General features: G+C 40.4%; 1 protein-coding gene across 1 annotated transcript in view; it reads right to left on the bottom strand.

Annotated features, from left to right (window-relative positions):
• LOC117924725 (proton extrusion protein PcxA) overlaps nt 1-15,331 on the bottom strand; it is a 63,147-nt gene that overhangs the window by 25,309 nt on the left and 22,507 nt on the right. Inside the window, exon 5 of the mRNA XM_034843447.1 lies at nt 14,493-14,607. Coding sequence (XP_034699338.1) covers nt 14,493-14,607 — 115 coding nt within the window. The remainder of the gene's footprint in view (nt 1-14,492; nt 14,608-15,331) is intronic.

Below are 15,331 nucleotides of genomic sequence, written 5' to 3'. Positions count from 1 at the left end.
TCTTCCACTGTGACTCTTTCCATTGCATTCCACTGTCCTAACTGCAACAGAGCCTTTAGTTTTTTGGTAGACACATTCCCAAAAACCTCCCTATTCCACACTTTAAGATCCTGCTTCAATCTTTTGAGCTTAACCGCCAAGATATGGCTGTGAGTCCCCTTAACTCTATAACCCCCCCACCAATTCCTCAAGAGATCTTTAAACCCATCCACCTTTAATCACATATTTTCAAATCTGAACGGAATCTTTCCATTTCTTATCCCTCCACCATCCAACATTATTGGTGAATGATCAGAGGCTAGATTAGGCAGATTTTTTTGAACCAAACCACTAAACTGGTCTTCCCAATCATCAGAAACTAGAAAACAATCCAGCTTAGAGGCAAAATTGTTGTTTAAACCACCGCACCATGTATACTCGCCACCTGACAAAGGACGGTCCTTAAGGCACAACTCGTCAATAATCTTTGAGAAATGTCTCATGGTAGCCGAGAGTCTCATATAGCCCCTCATTTCCTCTGGAAATCTCACCGCATTGAAATCTCCCCCAGTACACCAAGGATCCCTCCAAAAACCTCTTATAGCACTAAGCTCAGCCCAAAAATCTTCCCTTTCCACAACCAACACAGGACCATAAACCCCGAAAAACATCCACTCAAATCCACTTTCATAATTTCTAAAACGACATGACACTGAAAAAGCACCTATCTCCATCTCCAGAAGCTCCAACACCCGCTTGTCCTAAAAAACCACAATCCCCCCTACTTGGCCCCTAGCATCCACTGCCCCCCATTCCAAAAATCTACCCACACCCAAGCTCCTAACCATTTCACCTGTTATCTACTACACCTTCGTTTCTTCAAGACAAACAAGATTGGTCGAGTACAAACAAATCAAGGATTTTATCACACTGCTTATTCTCCTCATTTATCCCTCTAACATTCCATGAAATAATCCGAAGCTTCATTGGCACACCCTGACCAAATCCCCATAGATCATCCCTTCCCATTTTCCACCACTTGAAGCAATCTTATAGTTAACAGAGCATTCCAACTTTCGAAGCTCCCTCTCCAACTTAGATCCACTTGCTTTAGCATTTTTGGTTCCCTACCTTACTGTCTTCCCTTTAATTCTCAATTCCAATTTTTCCAAAAGACCTAAAATTTCATCTTCAAATTTGTCCACCAAAAGTCCCAATACTTTGCTAAAAGCCACTAATCTATTGAAACTTCCTTAGAAACATGAAGAATCCCACCACATCTCCATAGGGACTCTACTCTTTCCCATAACGTCAGCCTCTTCTTCCTCCCCCACCAACAACCTCAACTCCGCACCCGCACAACCTAACTGAAGCTGTACCCACGACCCATCCTTCAAAATCAAGGATAAGGGATCATTCCCAACCTCTTCCTCCAACATCTGATCCTTTCTATCCGTTGCCGCCAAATCTCCCTAATAGATCAATCCCACACCATGATGATCCTCCTCAAAAGCCTCATAAAGAGGAGTAGAAGAAAGAGTCCCTCCCCCTGAGTCAGGAAAAGAAATAGATGACATACCTTGGAAACATGCCGCCTCCAACAACAGAGCTTCATCTGTAGGAGATAGATCCTCCCTCGATGACCACCTCCATGCTCTTCGAGTGGAGACCCTTCCCACCTAGGGCAAAAACGATCTTCACTGAGAGAGAGAAAAGGGTTGAACCTTAATCCCTCCCTTCTCCACTACATCAGAAGGGGTTGCGCCTGGAAAGCTCTCGTGGGCCAAATTAGAAGACTGCACATGGGCTCTTTTAAACTCCAAGGCCCTATTAACAACAGGAAGGCACCAACCTTCTTTGGGCCAGGCCTCCTCACCAAAGGGTCGAACCACTTCTCCATTGGGTTCCAAAGTCCAAGAAGGGTTAAAATTTACTCCCGCAGGCCTTTGTAAAGTTGCTCCAGTTGCAGATGATTAACCCTTCTCCCACACAGGACCTGCCATCATCTGCTCCTGTACCTCCCGCTGCAGCCTTCCCACCAAAGGAGCTGGAAAGGCCACTCCTTCTGCAAGCCTCGTCCAACTAGAAGATGTAGCTCCCTAGCTGGGTTTGGTTCTGTGATCCCCACGTAATTAGTCGCGCGTGAAACATAACTCTTCTTCTCCCAAACCTCCTATCTCTCAGCACAAGGGACCATCGGAACTACCCAAGGAGGAGTCTCCTACCACAGATTAACCAAAAAAAAAGGATCTCCTACCACCACCTGTAACTTCCCCAGTACCTTTCTTCCATTTGTCTTGATTAGCACTCTTGCCCACTGTAAATTTCTGTTCCCCATTGTCTCCTCGTCCACCCCCAAATAGCCTCCGCAAGCATCGCCCACTTGTCTAAAGAAATCCCTATGCCACAAGCAAAGCAAAAGCCCCACAATCCTTACCCAGTAGGAACTTAGTTGAGAACTCTCACTAAGAATCCTATAGTAGGACTCCATCTTTCTAGCTTTAGAGGTCTCTACTTGAAAACATCCAAACCTTCTTGCAACGCTCTTTCTGCCTCCCTTGCTAACTCGAATTCAAACAAAATCCAGGACCCACCCACAGGGAATAACGACAGACTCTCTTTCAACCTCCAATCATATCCAACCTAATCCTCTAGAGAGGACAGCAACAGGCCCTCCTCTAAGACATCTCCCCACTTTCCCACCAAACAACGATTAAGAAACTACAATTTATTGAAAGAGTTGACTCCCCCATACTGCAACCACACCTCTTCACTCACACTCCCTTGTTTAAACGAGGGAATGGCCTCCAAAGATCCTTGCCCCTGCCCATCTTTCCCCTCAAAGGCATCAATCCTACCCTCCCTGGGCTCTATTCCACAGTCTCTCAACTTTTGAGCAAGAACAAACCATCCCCCTGGCAACCCTTTCCCCTCTGGGAAAATCAACACAAACCTATTCGCCTCTGCTGAAAACGCCGAACACAGCAGATACCTTCCTACCTCGTTGCTGTGCAGCTGAAGCTTATAACTCCTTCCTCCCTCCACCCAAGAATTTTTTAACTCCTTCAAGTTCTCCTTTTGGCAGTATTCTTCCACACCTTCTAGGAGTAAGGATAAACCCCTCTCTCCAAATCTAATCCAAGAAGAAAAGTTACAACCCCTCTCTATAATCACCCCAATGCACTTCCCTTTAAACAGCTCCACCGAAATCTCAAAGGACTTGGACTCAATCCCATACCAAGCCCTTCCTCCAATCTTCATGGAGAGAGCTTCTTAAAAAAAACCTCTTTATCTATCAATAACAATATAATTATTAAATATAATACAATGACCAATAATTCCTTTATTTCTTCTCACTCTCCTTTTCCTTTTCATTTAAAGGTTCAATCCTAGTCTTGAATGAGAACTAAAAAATCTATACCAAATCCCCATAAAAGCACAACTCATCAAAACCAATGAATTTTGAGGCTTAACCCCTAATAAAATGTACACAAAAAGCCCATAAAGGCCCTAAACGCCTTAAAACCTTTTAAATATTAGAGCCTTAAGCCTCAATACCCTCAAGGATTAATCTCATTGCCTTAACAGGATGAGGCTTAAGCCTTGATAACCTTATATTGGGGCTATAGCCTTAAGGCTAATTGGCATAATCTCACCTTGAGGTGAGCCTAAATGATGGGGGAAAGCCTTTTAAAGTTTATTCAAGGAAGAAAGGGAAGACCTAAGTAAACTTTAAGTAGGATTAATATTAATTAGGATTGAATTGGGATTGGTATTTGTTGGAGTCTAATTAGGATTAACTAGTTGAGTTATAATATAATTAGAATTTGAGTCATGATAAGTTATTAGAGTCCTAGTAGACTTTGGATTTCTTAGAGAAGCCTATAAATAGGCTAATCAATGTAAATCAAATGAATAAATTTGATGAATAATATTATACTTTCTTTCATTGCAAGGTTGCAACCCTCAATGGTGAGATTCCATTGATTTTCTTCTAGGTGAGACTCTTAGAAGACCTTAGTGAGACTCTAAGATTTTCCATCTTTTCTTCATTGTTTCTTCTTTCTCTCTATTTCTTATCTTATAATTTTCTCTACCATAAAATTTATTCCTTGTTCCTCTCCTTACACCCTAAAAATAAAACCCTAGCCCACCTACCCTTGAGTGTAGGCAACCATCCTAGGGTTGTCCTACATCAATTTTGGTATCAGAGCTAAAGTTCTTGGCTTGGAGGCATATGCAATTAAGGAGCGGAGCAACTTATGCAAGCATGAGTTCCAAAAAAACTTCTAGCAATCAAGATGCCGCTACAATACGCTTGGAGGAAATTTCAACCACACAACAATCCCATCAAGATGCTATAATACAACTAAATAGAAAACTTGATGAAATCATGAAGTTATTAGAAAAGAGTCAAGAAAAACGACCAATTGAAGGGAGATCGCAAGTCATCAATTTAGACAATCGCCAAGTTGATCACGCAAAGAACAAGACAATTTTATGATGGGGAATCAAAAAAGGGCCAGACTTTTTGAGCTAGATGATGATGTGACAAAAAAGGTACATCTTGAAGTTGCTGAATTTTATGGAAACCTAAATCCAACAGCTTTTCTTAATTGGATTATGTCAATAGAAGATTACTTTGATTGGTATGCAACGCCCAAAAATAGAAAAGTTTGTTTTGTGAAGGCAAAGTTGAAAAGAGTTGCACGTCTATGGTGGCATAATATTGAGAATCAAGTTCATAAAACTGGCCAACCGCCTATTGACACATGGGAGGAGATGAAGTTGAAGATGAAGGAGCACTTTCTCCCAACTGATTATGAACAACTTATGCATACAAAATTGTTTTCCCTTAAACAAGGTACCAAGTCTGTTGAAGAATATACAGAAGAATTCCATGAATTGAGCATTCGAAATCAAGTGCGGGAAAGTGATGCTCAACTTGCAGCCCGCTACAAAGCTGGACTTTGAATGGAGATTCAACTTGAGATGATAGTTGCACACACTTATACCGTAGATGACGTTTATCAACTAGCCCTCAAAATAGAAGAAGGCCTCAAATTTCTGGTTTCCAGGCGTCCAAGTTCACAAATTGGGAGCACTTTCTTCAATAGGACAGCAACCAAACCTTTAAGCACATCAAACTTCAGAACTTCTAATCATGTGAATGGTGGGGGCAACACTCAACAAACTTCGAATGTGGCTCATAAGAATGGTAAGAAAGGTAAAAATTCAATGAGTAATGGAGATAGAAAAGTAGACGTGACTCCTTTATGCTTTAAGTGTGGTGGGCATGGTCATTATGCTGTTGTATGCCCAACCAAAGGTTTACACTTTTGTGTTGAAGAACCAGAATCTGAATTGGAAAGTTACCCAAAGGAAGAAGAGACTTACAATGAAGATGAAGTTAGTGAAGAATGTGACTACTATGATGGTATGACGGGAAGGACATAGTCTTTTAGTACAACCTTTATTAACCGTTCCAAAAGTAAAAGGAGAAGAAGATTGGTGACGTACTAGCATTTTCCAAACACGTATTTCTTGCCAAGGGAGATTATGCACCATGATAATTGATGGAGGTAGCAGTTTGAACATAGCTTTACAAGAACTTGTTGAGAAGCTAAACCTTAAAACAGAGAGACATCCAAATCCATTCAGAGTAGCATGGGTTAATGACACCTCTATCCCGGTAAGTTTTCGCTGTTTAGTAACATTCCTTTTTGGTAAGGACTTTGAAGAGTCTGTATGGTGTGAGGTCTTACCCATTAAAGTAAGCCATATTTTACTTGGAAGACCTTGGCTCTTTGATAGAAGAGTTCAACATGACGACTATGAGAATACATATGCTCTCATACACAACGGACGTAAGAAGATCCTTCGTCCAATGCAAGAAGTCCCTCCAATTAAGAAGTCAGAAGAGAATGCACAACCAGAAAAAGAGTTACCTAATCAACTCCCTTCTATGTGTGACGTACAACATGCCATTGATTTGATTCCCGGTGCATCATTACCAAATTTACCAGCCTATAGAATGAATCTAACAAAACATGTTGAATTGAAAAGGCAAGTTAATGAATTACTTACTAAAGGCTTCATTCGTGAAAGCCTAAGTCCTTGTGGAGTTCCTGCCCTACTAACACTAAAGAAGGATGGATCATGGCGGATGTGTGTGGATAGTCGTGCAATCAACAAAATCACAATCAAGTATCGATTTCCAATTCCAAGATTTGATGATATGCTAGATATGATGGTTGGATCAGTAATCTTCTCAAAGATTGATCTAAGAAGTGGATATCATCAAATACGTATTAGACCAGGGAATGAATGGAAGACATCTTTCAAAACTAAGGATGGATTGTATGAGTGGTTAGTCATGTCGTTTGGACTAACCAATGCTCCAAGTACCTTCATGCGGGTTATGATGCAGGTATTGAAACCTTTTATTGGACGGTTTGTTGTTGTCTATTTTGATGATATTCTTATCTATAGTCGATCTTGTGAAGATCATGAGGAACACTTGAAGCAAGTAATGCGCACTCTTAGGGCTGAAAAATTTTACATTAATTTGAAAAAATGTACTTTCATGAGCCCTAGTGTTGTATTTGGTTTTGTTGTGTCTTCTAAGGGTGTTGAAATAGATTTGGAGAAGATTAAAGCTATTATTGATTGGCCAGTACCAACAAATATCCATGAGGCGGCCAACAAGGCATTTGAAGAAATCAAATCCAAGATGGTGAACCCTCCTATCTTACGTTTACCAAACTTTGAGAAAGAATTTGAGGTGGCCTGTGATGCTTCCCATGTGGGAATTGGAGCAGTTCTTAGCCGAGAGGGACATCCTATGGCTTTCTTTAGTGAGAAGCTCAATGGGGCAAAGAAAAAATACTCCACATATGATCTTGAATTCTAGGCGGTGGTGCAAGCAATTAGGCATTAACAACATTATCTCAGTTACAAGGAATTTGTTTTGTATTCGGATCATGAAGCCTTGCGATATCTTAATTCTCAAAACAAGCTTAACCCCGATCTCTATGAATTGTATCAAGCATCTAACTCGTCGGAGCCGAGTTCTTTCAAGTCGAGGGGAATTGATGGGGGAAAGCCTTTTAAAGTTTATTCAAGGAAGAAAAGGAAGACCTAAGTAAACTTTAAGTAGGATTAATATTAATTAGGATTGAATTAGGATTGGTATTTGTTGGAGTCTAATTAGGATTAACTAGTTGAGTTATAATATAATTAGAATTTGAGTTATGATAGGTTTTTAGAGTCCTAGTAGACTTTGGATTTCTTAGAGAAGCCTATAAATAGGCTAATCAATGTAAATCAAATGAATAAATTTGATGAATAAAATTATACTTTCTTTCATTGCAAGGTTGCAACCCTCAATGGTGAGACTCCATTGATTTTCTTCTAGGTGAGACTCCTAGAAGACCTTAGTGAGACTCTAAGGTTTTCCATCTTTTCTTCATTGTTTCTTCTTTCTCTCTATTTCTTATCTTATAATTTTTTCTACCATAAAATTTATTCCTTATTCCTCTCCTTACACCCTAAAAATAAAACCCTAGCCCACCTACCCTTGAGTGTAGGCAACCATCCTAGGGTTGTCCTACATCACTAAAGGAGTAAGCTTCAATAGCCTTTCAAAAAACTGATCTTAATAGATCGTCACCAAGATATTCTAGTTGGCAAACCTAATACTTAAAAGCACATTCAACCTTTTCCACCAAACCCTTACACCACCCAATTCCAGTCAAGGATATCAATGTTGCAATTGCTGAACAGGGAAGATGAGCTGAATTTTATAAATTTGGTATGAGTTAATCCACACACCAGCTAGCTCCTGCTAGAAGCCAGTTTCACATGGAAGTGGGTTTTGCACAGAGTTGAAAGATGTACTTCTCAAGACTATTTTTGTGGTCAGACAAGGAAATGGGTTCTCCTTCTATGTCCTTTTTGGATTTTGTGGATGATATGGGGCTTTCTTAGTCTAGCAAAGGTGTTAGTCTGATTTTTTGAATGCTTCTTGTAAACATTGTGTACATGGACTGCTCCCCTTCCTTTTTTTTCAAGTGCTTTGAATTATATTCTCCTAAAATGAGGTTTTGACAGATTATACGAAACAAATCAAGGTCAGGTTAGAGACACTGCAACCTTTTACACAACAACACAAACAGCATCAAGGCCATGTTCTTTGAGTAGGCAATGCCATGTAATTGCATAATTTTCTGATTTTTCTAACACAAATGCTCTGATTGGGTTCAGTCTGATTTCTTCAACAATGCCATCACTATTTTGATGCCATCCATCTGTGCACTTTAAACTAGAGGCTTCATAAGACTATAAGCCTTGACAATCTATTATGAAAAACCACGAAAAAGAAAAAACACAAAGATTTACACAGTTTAGCCTACATCCATATGTGAAGGTGATGAAGAAGTATTACTATTTTTCAAAGAGATTATAATTCTAAAATTCCCAAAACTTGAAGCCCAATTACATCTAAAGCCTGAGACTTCTACTAAAGCCCATCCAGTAAGGGCCCAAAGAGGGAGAAGGAGTCGTGGGCTTCACGTTGGCCCAGACGCCCCTCAAGCCCATGACGTAGCAGCATCCCCTTCATCTCTCCAGCGAGTGGGTTCCTTTGCAAAAGCGACCACGCAGCCTCGTTTAGGCGATGAGAGGGCCGGCGTCGAGGATATACATGGAGAGGATGGTCGGGCCGATGAGTTACAGGCCCAGACTTTATCCAACCCTAGCCCACCTTCAAAGATAGAAGATGTTAGTTACGGGCGTCGGACTGTGGGCTGTAAGTCAAAAGGCCCGTCGGGGTTGGGCCAATTTCTAGGAGGATCGAAGTCCTCTGGCATGAAAGGTAGGTCTCGAGAGGAAGAAAGCGCAACGAGAAAGGGGAAAGCTCCAATGGTTCAGATTGGTGACTTCACGCAAGGGGAAAAGATGATGGATTCAAGGAAGATGTGGTCCAACCTCTTCCTTCCAAGCGCGGCTCGCTGTCATGGACAACGGAGTAGCAGCGAGCCTCTTCCCCTACGGAGCGCATCGCCATTTAGCGAAGTCCGCAATCTAGAAGTGGATGGCGGGATGGGATCTCAACAAATACGAGGTATCAAAGAGAGTCCCATCTTCCGTTGTCTTCTATCAAGGAAATGCAAGAGCTAGTCGAAGGAGGAGACCTCGACGTCAAGAGGAGAGATGGACTCGCGAAAATCCCAACTCGAAGATGACAAAGGAGGATTTACGGGCCGAGCGGGGTACGATCCTTGTCGTTCTTCAGTCACGGAGTCACCTTCTATTCCAAGAACCAGAGGTAAAGAAATCATTTTGGAAGGAAATTATGAAATTCCGGGAGTGGAAAACATGGAGGAAAGTCAGCCTTTTTCTTCTCAGCCACCCGAGCCTTATTCCTCTCCTTTCTGTAATCTGGAAAAGCATCTGCCGAGTCCCTCTGGTCCTCATCTCCCAAATTCAGATTTTCTTTCCCAGTCTCCTTCGGTAAATCAAGGTAAATTTAAAATTTTTCCTGAAATAGGCGATGTTGGCCCCTTAAATTTTGTTGGCATCCCTGTTCGTGTTGAGGAGGAGAATCAGAGAGCCGTTTCTAACCAGGTGTCCGAGAGATCTACCCCTAGGAGGTCTTCTAACCTGATGTCAGGTAGTCCGGGGGTTAATGCGGCATCCCCACCGGAAGACTTTCTTATCGATGGCCTCTCCCCTAGGAAAATGGCTAAAGTGCGAGAGGTTCTATGCTCTCTAGACATTAAGGTGTACTCTAGGAGGAAGAATAGAGGCCCATAGGCGATTGAATCCAGGTGGATTTGGTTTGGAGGGTTAGGGCCTAAGTGTTTTTCCATGAAAATTATTAGTTGGAATGTCAGGGGTTTGGGTTCAAGTAATAAGCGAAGGGTGATTAAAGATTTCCTTAGGTTAGAGAATTCGGATGTTGTGATGATTCAGGAAACAAAAAAGGAGAAGTGTGACAGAAGGTTAGTGGGCAGTGTCTCGACGGTCAGAAATAAGGATTGGGTTATTCTCCCGACGTGTGGGGCTTCAGGAGGGATTTTGTTCATTTGGGACTCAAAAAAGTTGTGCAAGGAGGAGGTGGCATTAGGCTCTTTCTCGATATCGGTCAAGTTTGCCTTGGAGGGCTGTGGACCTCTTTGGATTTCTGCAGTTTATGGTCCAAATAGTCCCTCACTTAGGAAGGATTTTTGGGTGGAACTTTATGACATTTATGGTCTAACTTTTCCATTATGGTGTGTGGGCGATGATTTTAATGTCATAAGGAGAAGTTCAGAAAAATTGGGAGGCTCTAAGCTAACTTCAAGCATGAGGGACTTTGATGGTTTTATTAGAGAATGTGAATTGCTTGATCCACCTCTTCGGAACGCATCATTCACTTGGTCAAATATGCAAGAGTCTCCCGTGTGTAAGAGATTAGACTGTTTTCTTTACTCAAATGAGTGGGGGCAGCTCTTTCCCCAAGGCCTTCAAGAAACCCTTATTAGAAGGACCTCGGATCATTGACCAATTGCTTTGGATACCAACCTGTTCATGTGGGGCCCAACACCTTTTAGATTTGAGAACATGTGGCCGCAACATCCTAGTTTCAAGGAGAACTTTAGAAATTGGTGGAGGGGTTTTCAAGGAAACGGATGGGAAGGCCACAAGTTCATGAGGAGATTATAATTTGTTAAAGCCAAATTGAAGGAATGGAATAAGCTTTCTTTTGGAGAGCTTAATGAAAAGAAAAAAAGTATCCTCAATGATTTAGCTAACTTTGACGCTATTGAGCAGGATGGGGGTCTCACCTCTGAATTGTTAGATCAAAGAGCTTTAAGAAAAGGGGAGCTAGAGGAATTAATTTTGAGGGAGGAAATCCATTGGAGACAAAAAGCTAGGGTGAAATGGGTTAAGGAAGGGGATTGCAACTCTTAAGTTTTTTCATAAAGTGGCTAATGGCAGGCGAAATAGGAAATATATCAAGGTGTTGGAAAATGAAAGGGGCTTAGTGTTGAATAATGCCGACCGAGAGAATCACAGAGGAGATCTTACTTTACTTTGAAAAACTCTACGCGAGTCCTATAGGAGAGTCTTGGAGTATTGAAGGATTAGATTGGTCCCCTATTTCGGAAGAGAGTGTGATAAGTTTGGATGCCCCTTTCACTGAAGAAGAGATTTCTAAGGCCATTTTTCAGATGGATAGGGACAAGGCTCCGGGGCCTGATGGCTTTACTATTGCAGTATTCCAAGACTGTTGGGATGTGATTAAGGAGGATCTAGTGAGAGTGTTCGTAGAATTTCATAGGAGCGGAGTTATCAATCAAAGCACTAATGCCTCTTTCATTGTTCTTCTGCCCAAAAAGAGTACGACAAAGAAAATCTCAGATTTTAGACCCATTAGTTTGATCACTAGTCTCTATAAGATAATAGCCAAAGTGCTCTCAAGGCGTCTAAGAGGGGTTTTACATGAAACCATCCACTCTACTCAAGGCGCTTTTGTTCAAGGGAGACAAATAATGGATGCAATTCTCATAGCAAATGAGATAGTGGATGAGAGAAGACGATCAGGGGAGGAAAGTGTCGTCTTCAAAATTGACTTTGAAAAGGCTTACGATCACGTAAGGTGGGATTTTTTAGATCAAGTGTTGGAGAAGAAGGGGTTCAGTCCTAAATGGAGGAAATGGATGAGTGGATGTTTGTCCTCGGTATCTTATGCAGTATTGGTGAATGGTAGAGCTAAAGGTTGGGTTAAGGCATCGAGAGGATTAAGACAAGGTGACCCTTTATCCCCCTTTTTGTTTACTTTAGTAGCAGATGTATTGAGTAGGATGCTTTTGAGAGCAGAGGAGAGAAATATGTTGCAGGGTTTCAGGGTGGGTAGAAACAGAACTAGGGTATCTCATTTGCAATTTGCCAATGACACCATCTTCTTTTCTAACACTAGGGAGGAAGATTTGCAGACTCTCAAGAGTCTTTTGTTAGCATTTGGGCAGATTTCTGGGCTTAAGGTCAATCTTGACAAGAGTAATATTTATGGTATCAATTTGGATCAAGCTCATATTTCAAGATTGGCTAAGAAGCTTGAATGCAAGGCTTCTGGCTGGCCTATACTCTATCTGGGTCTTCCTTTGGGTGGGAACCCCAGGACAGGTGGATTTTGGGATCTAGTGATTGAGAGAATTTCAAGAAGATTAGATGGATGGCAAAAGGCATACCTATCCTTCGGAGGGAGGAGAACTCTCATCCAATTTTGCCTTACCCATATGCCCTGTTACTTTCTTTCTTTATTTAAGTTACCCGCTTCAGTCGCTGCAAAAATCGAGAGGTTGCAAAGGGATTTTTTATGGTCAGGGATTAGGGAAGGCAAAAGAGATCATTTAGTCAGGTGGGATGTCGTGTGTAAACCGAAGGAAATAGGGGGTTTGGGTTTTGGGAATATTTCTCTAAGGAATCTCGCTCTTTTAGGGAAATGGCTGTGGAGGTACCCTAGAGAGGGTTCAGCTCTATGGCATCAGGTCATACTAAGCATTTATGGTTCACACTCCAATGGTTGGGATGCTAACACAGTAGTCAGATGGTCACATCGTTGTCCTTGGAAGGCTATTACTCAAGTCTTTCAGGAATTTTCCTCGTTTACTCGGTTTGTGGTAGGAAATGGGGAAAGAATTCGGTTCTGGGAAGATTTGTGGTGGGGGGACCAACCTTTGGGAACCCAATATCCAAGACTATTTAGAGTAGTCTTGGATAAAAACATACCTATTTCTTCAGTTCTCGGTCCTACTCGTCCTTTCTCTTGAAATTTAAATTTCCGTCATAACCTGTCAGATTCTGAGATAGAGGACTTAGAAGGCCTCATGCGATCTCTCGATGGATTGCATTTATCTCCTTCAGTTCCAGATGTCAGATTTTGGCCCTTATCTTCTTCAGGGCTTTTTTCAGTTAAATCCTTCTTTCTAGCTTTATCCTAATTTTCTGGATCTCCTCAGGTTTTTCCTTCTAAGTTCATTTGGAATTCTCAAGTTCCTTTCAAAGTGAAGTCCTTCATCTGATTAGTGGCACACAAGAAGGTGAATGCTAATGACATGCTATAAGTGAGAAGACCCTACAAAGCCCTTAGTCCTGATATTTGTATTCTGTGCATGAAGCATGGGGAATTAGCTGATCATATTTTTCTTCATTGCTCCTTGACGATTAGGTTGTAGCACAGGTTATTTCAGTTAGCTAAGATGGATTGGGTCCCCCCGAGGAGCATCCTTGACATGATGTCCATCAAATTTAATGGATTTGGTTCGTCTAAGAGGGGGATAGCCTTGTGGCAAGCTGCAAGCATCGCTCTTATTCGGATTGTGTGGTGGGAAAGAAATGCGAGGATTTTTTAGGATAAAGTAAGGAATTCAGAGTATCTTTGGGACTCTATTGTTTTCCTTGCTTCTCTTTGGGCTAATTGTTCAAAGGTTTTTAAGGGGACTCCCCTTAATGTGATACAACTTGACTGGATAGCAGTGTGTGCTCCATAAGGAGTGGTCTTTTTAGAGTATTCGCTTGTTTTTCAGTGTATTTTTCTATAGTTTAGCTTTCTTTGGCGGGAGGATTCCTCATCCTTCTTTTGTACTTATTTTTAACTATCAATAAATCTTTGTGTCGTTTCCAATAAAAAAAAAAAGAAAATTACATCTAAAAGTAGGGGTGGGTAAAAAACAAGCAAAGGGATGGATCCAAAAGAATCAAACCAAGCGAAACCATACTGAATCAAGTCAGGTTTTTCAAATTTTCACTTTTTTTGGTTAAATTTAATGGCAAAAAAAAACTGAAAATTTCAGTTAGGTCTGCAGGATAATAACATTTGAAACCAATGTAAACTGAACCAACTATAGCATGTAAGACACTTTCCAACATGTACTTTTATGAGGTTAGGAAGGATATTAATATATAAATGGGATGTCTACGTCTATTGCAGATTTTGTAGATTTGTAAGATATTATTAGCTAAGGGGAGGGAGTTGTTTTTTGTTGCTCTGTTTTTTCTTTGGCTTTTACTGTCCTTTGTATATGTATTGTGAGTACTTCAGGTCTCCCTCTCTGTTAGGTGTTAGTAATAATTTCCCTATCAAGAGAAATAATCACTCCGAGTAGCAATCCATGTTCAGAATTGGTTTTAGGAGCACAAAAGGCTGAACAAACAAAAAACCATCTCATGCGAAATCTCATCAACAACATCAACATTCAATACATTCGAAATATAATGATCATATTCACAGTATCCATTGCTGTTGTTTTTGGTACTACTACTATTTTTTTATTAAATGATCTATTGTTGTTTATGATGATTATTACCTATCAAAAAAAAAAAATGTTGTTTATGATGATTATAATGATATAAACAGTAAAACAACACCAATAAATTCATGGTAGATAATATTCCTTCCTTAGTGGAAAAGAAAATTCTTTATTCCAGAGAAAGAAAGAATCAAAAAAGAGTGAATGGTAACTCACTTGACTCTGATTGAAGTACAAAAGAATGAATAATGATATCCCAAATACCATATCTGACCATATATTGGCAAATGCTCTACGGTTCTCTAACCTCCACTCATCTCGTAATTCTAACCTGTCAGAGAAACAAGAGAGAAGATGAAAATAGGATTCTGTAATTAATTGGAGTTCAAAAATTTTGATTACAAGAAAAAAGTATTAAGGAAAATTTTCACAACATAGATGGCAAGGAACAAACCCAAACATCAAAGTTATAACTGAAATCATAAGAAAGATCCAATCCCAAGAAAGCAACCTAATAATATGGACATTTAATAAGCAGAAAATTGTATTCTATTTAGGCTTTTTTTTGTCTGATAAGTAAAAAAATAAGTCTATTTAGGCTTATAAGTCTAAAGAAAGCTTTTAATCCTCTACCTTTTGTGTTCAATCTGATCCTCTGGCTTTTGAGTTCAATGAGGGATTAATGTCAATTTACAGCTCCCAAGCTCTTCCTAGAGGGTGTGATTTTTCCTTTTTTTAAAAGTGTTTTGCTTAAGAAACTTTGTGTGCATTTTTAGGTTTCTTCCTATTCATTTGTTATACATGAAATAAACATAATTTTATTCTAATGGAAAGAAAGAGGAAATACAGAGGAAGGATGAGATGTCCTTCATAGAGAAAGCAAAACGCAAAAAGGAACATCCAATATCTAAAAAGACAAATTATAACCAAGCACATAAAGCCCCCAGTTCAAAAGCTCAAGGGACCAAAATATCCTATTAGAATTTCCAGGTTATTAAGTCCTCTCTAGAAAAGCTCCATCAGCTGACTGGTTAATCAAGGCTCTAGCTGAATTG

The sequence above is a fragment of the Vitis riparia genome, chromosome 11, assembly GCF_004353265.1.
Source record: "Vitis riparia cultivar Riparia Gloire de Montpellier isolate 1030 chromosome 11, EGFV_Vit.rip_1.0, whole genome shotgun sequence".
NCBI classification, from domain to species: Eukaryota; Viridiplantae; Streptophyta; class Magnoliopsida; order Vitales; family Vitaceae; genus Vitis; species Vitis riparia.
The sequence above is the reverse complement of the archived record's forward strand: the minus strand, read 5'-3'. Positions and strand labels throughout refer to the sequence as shown.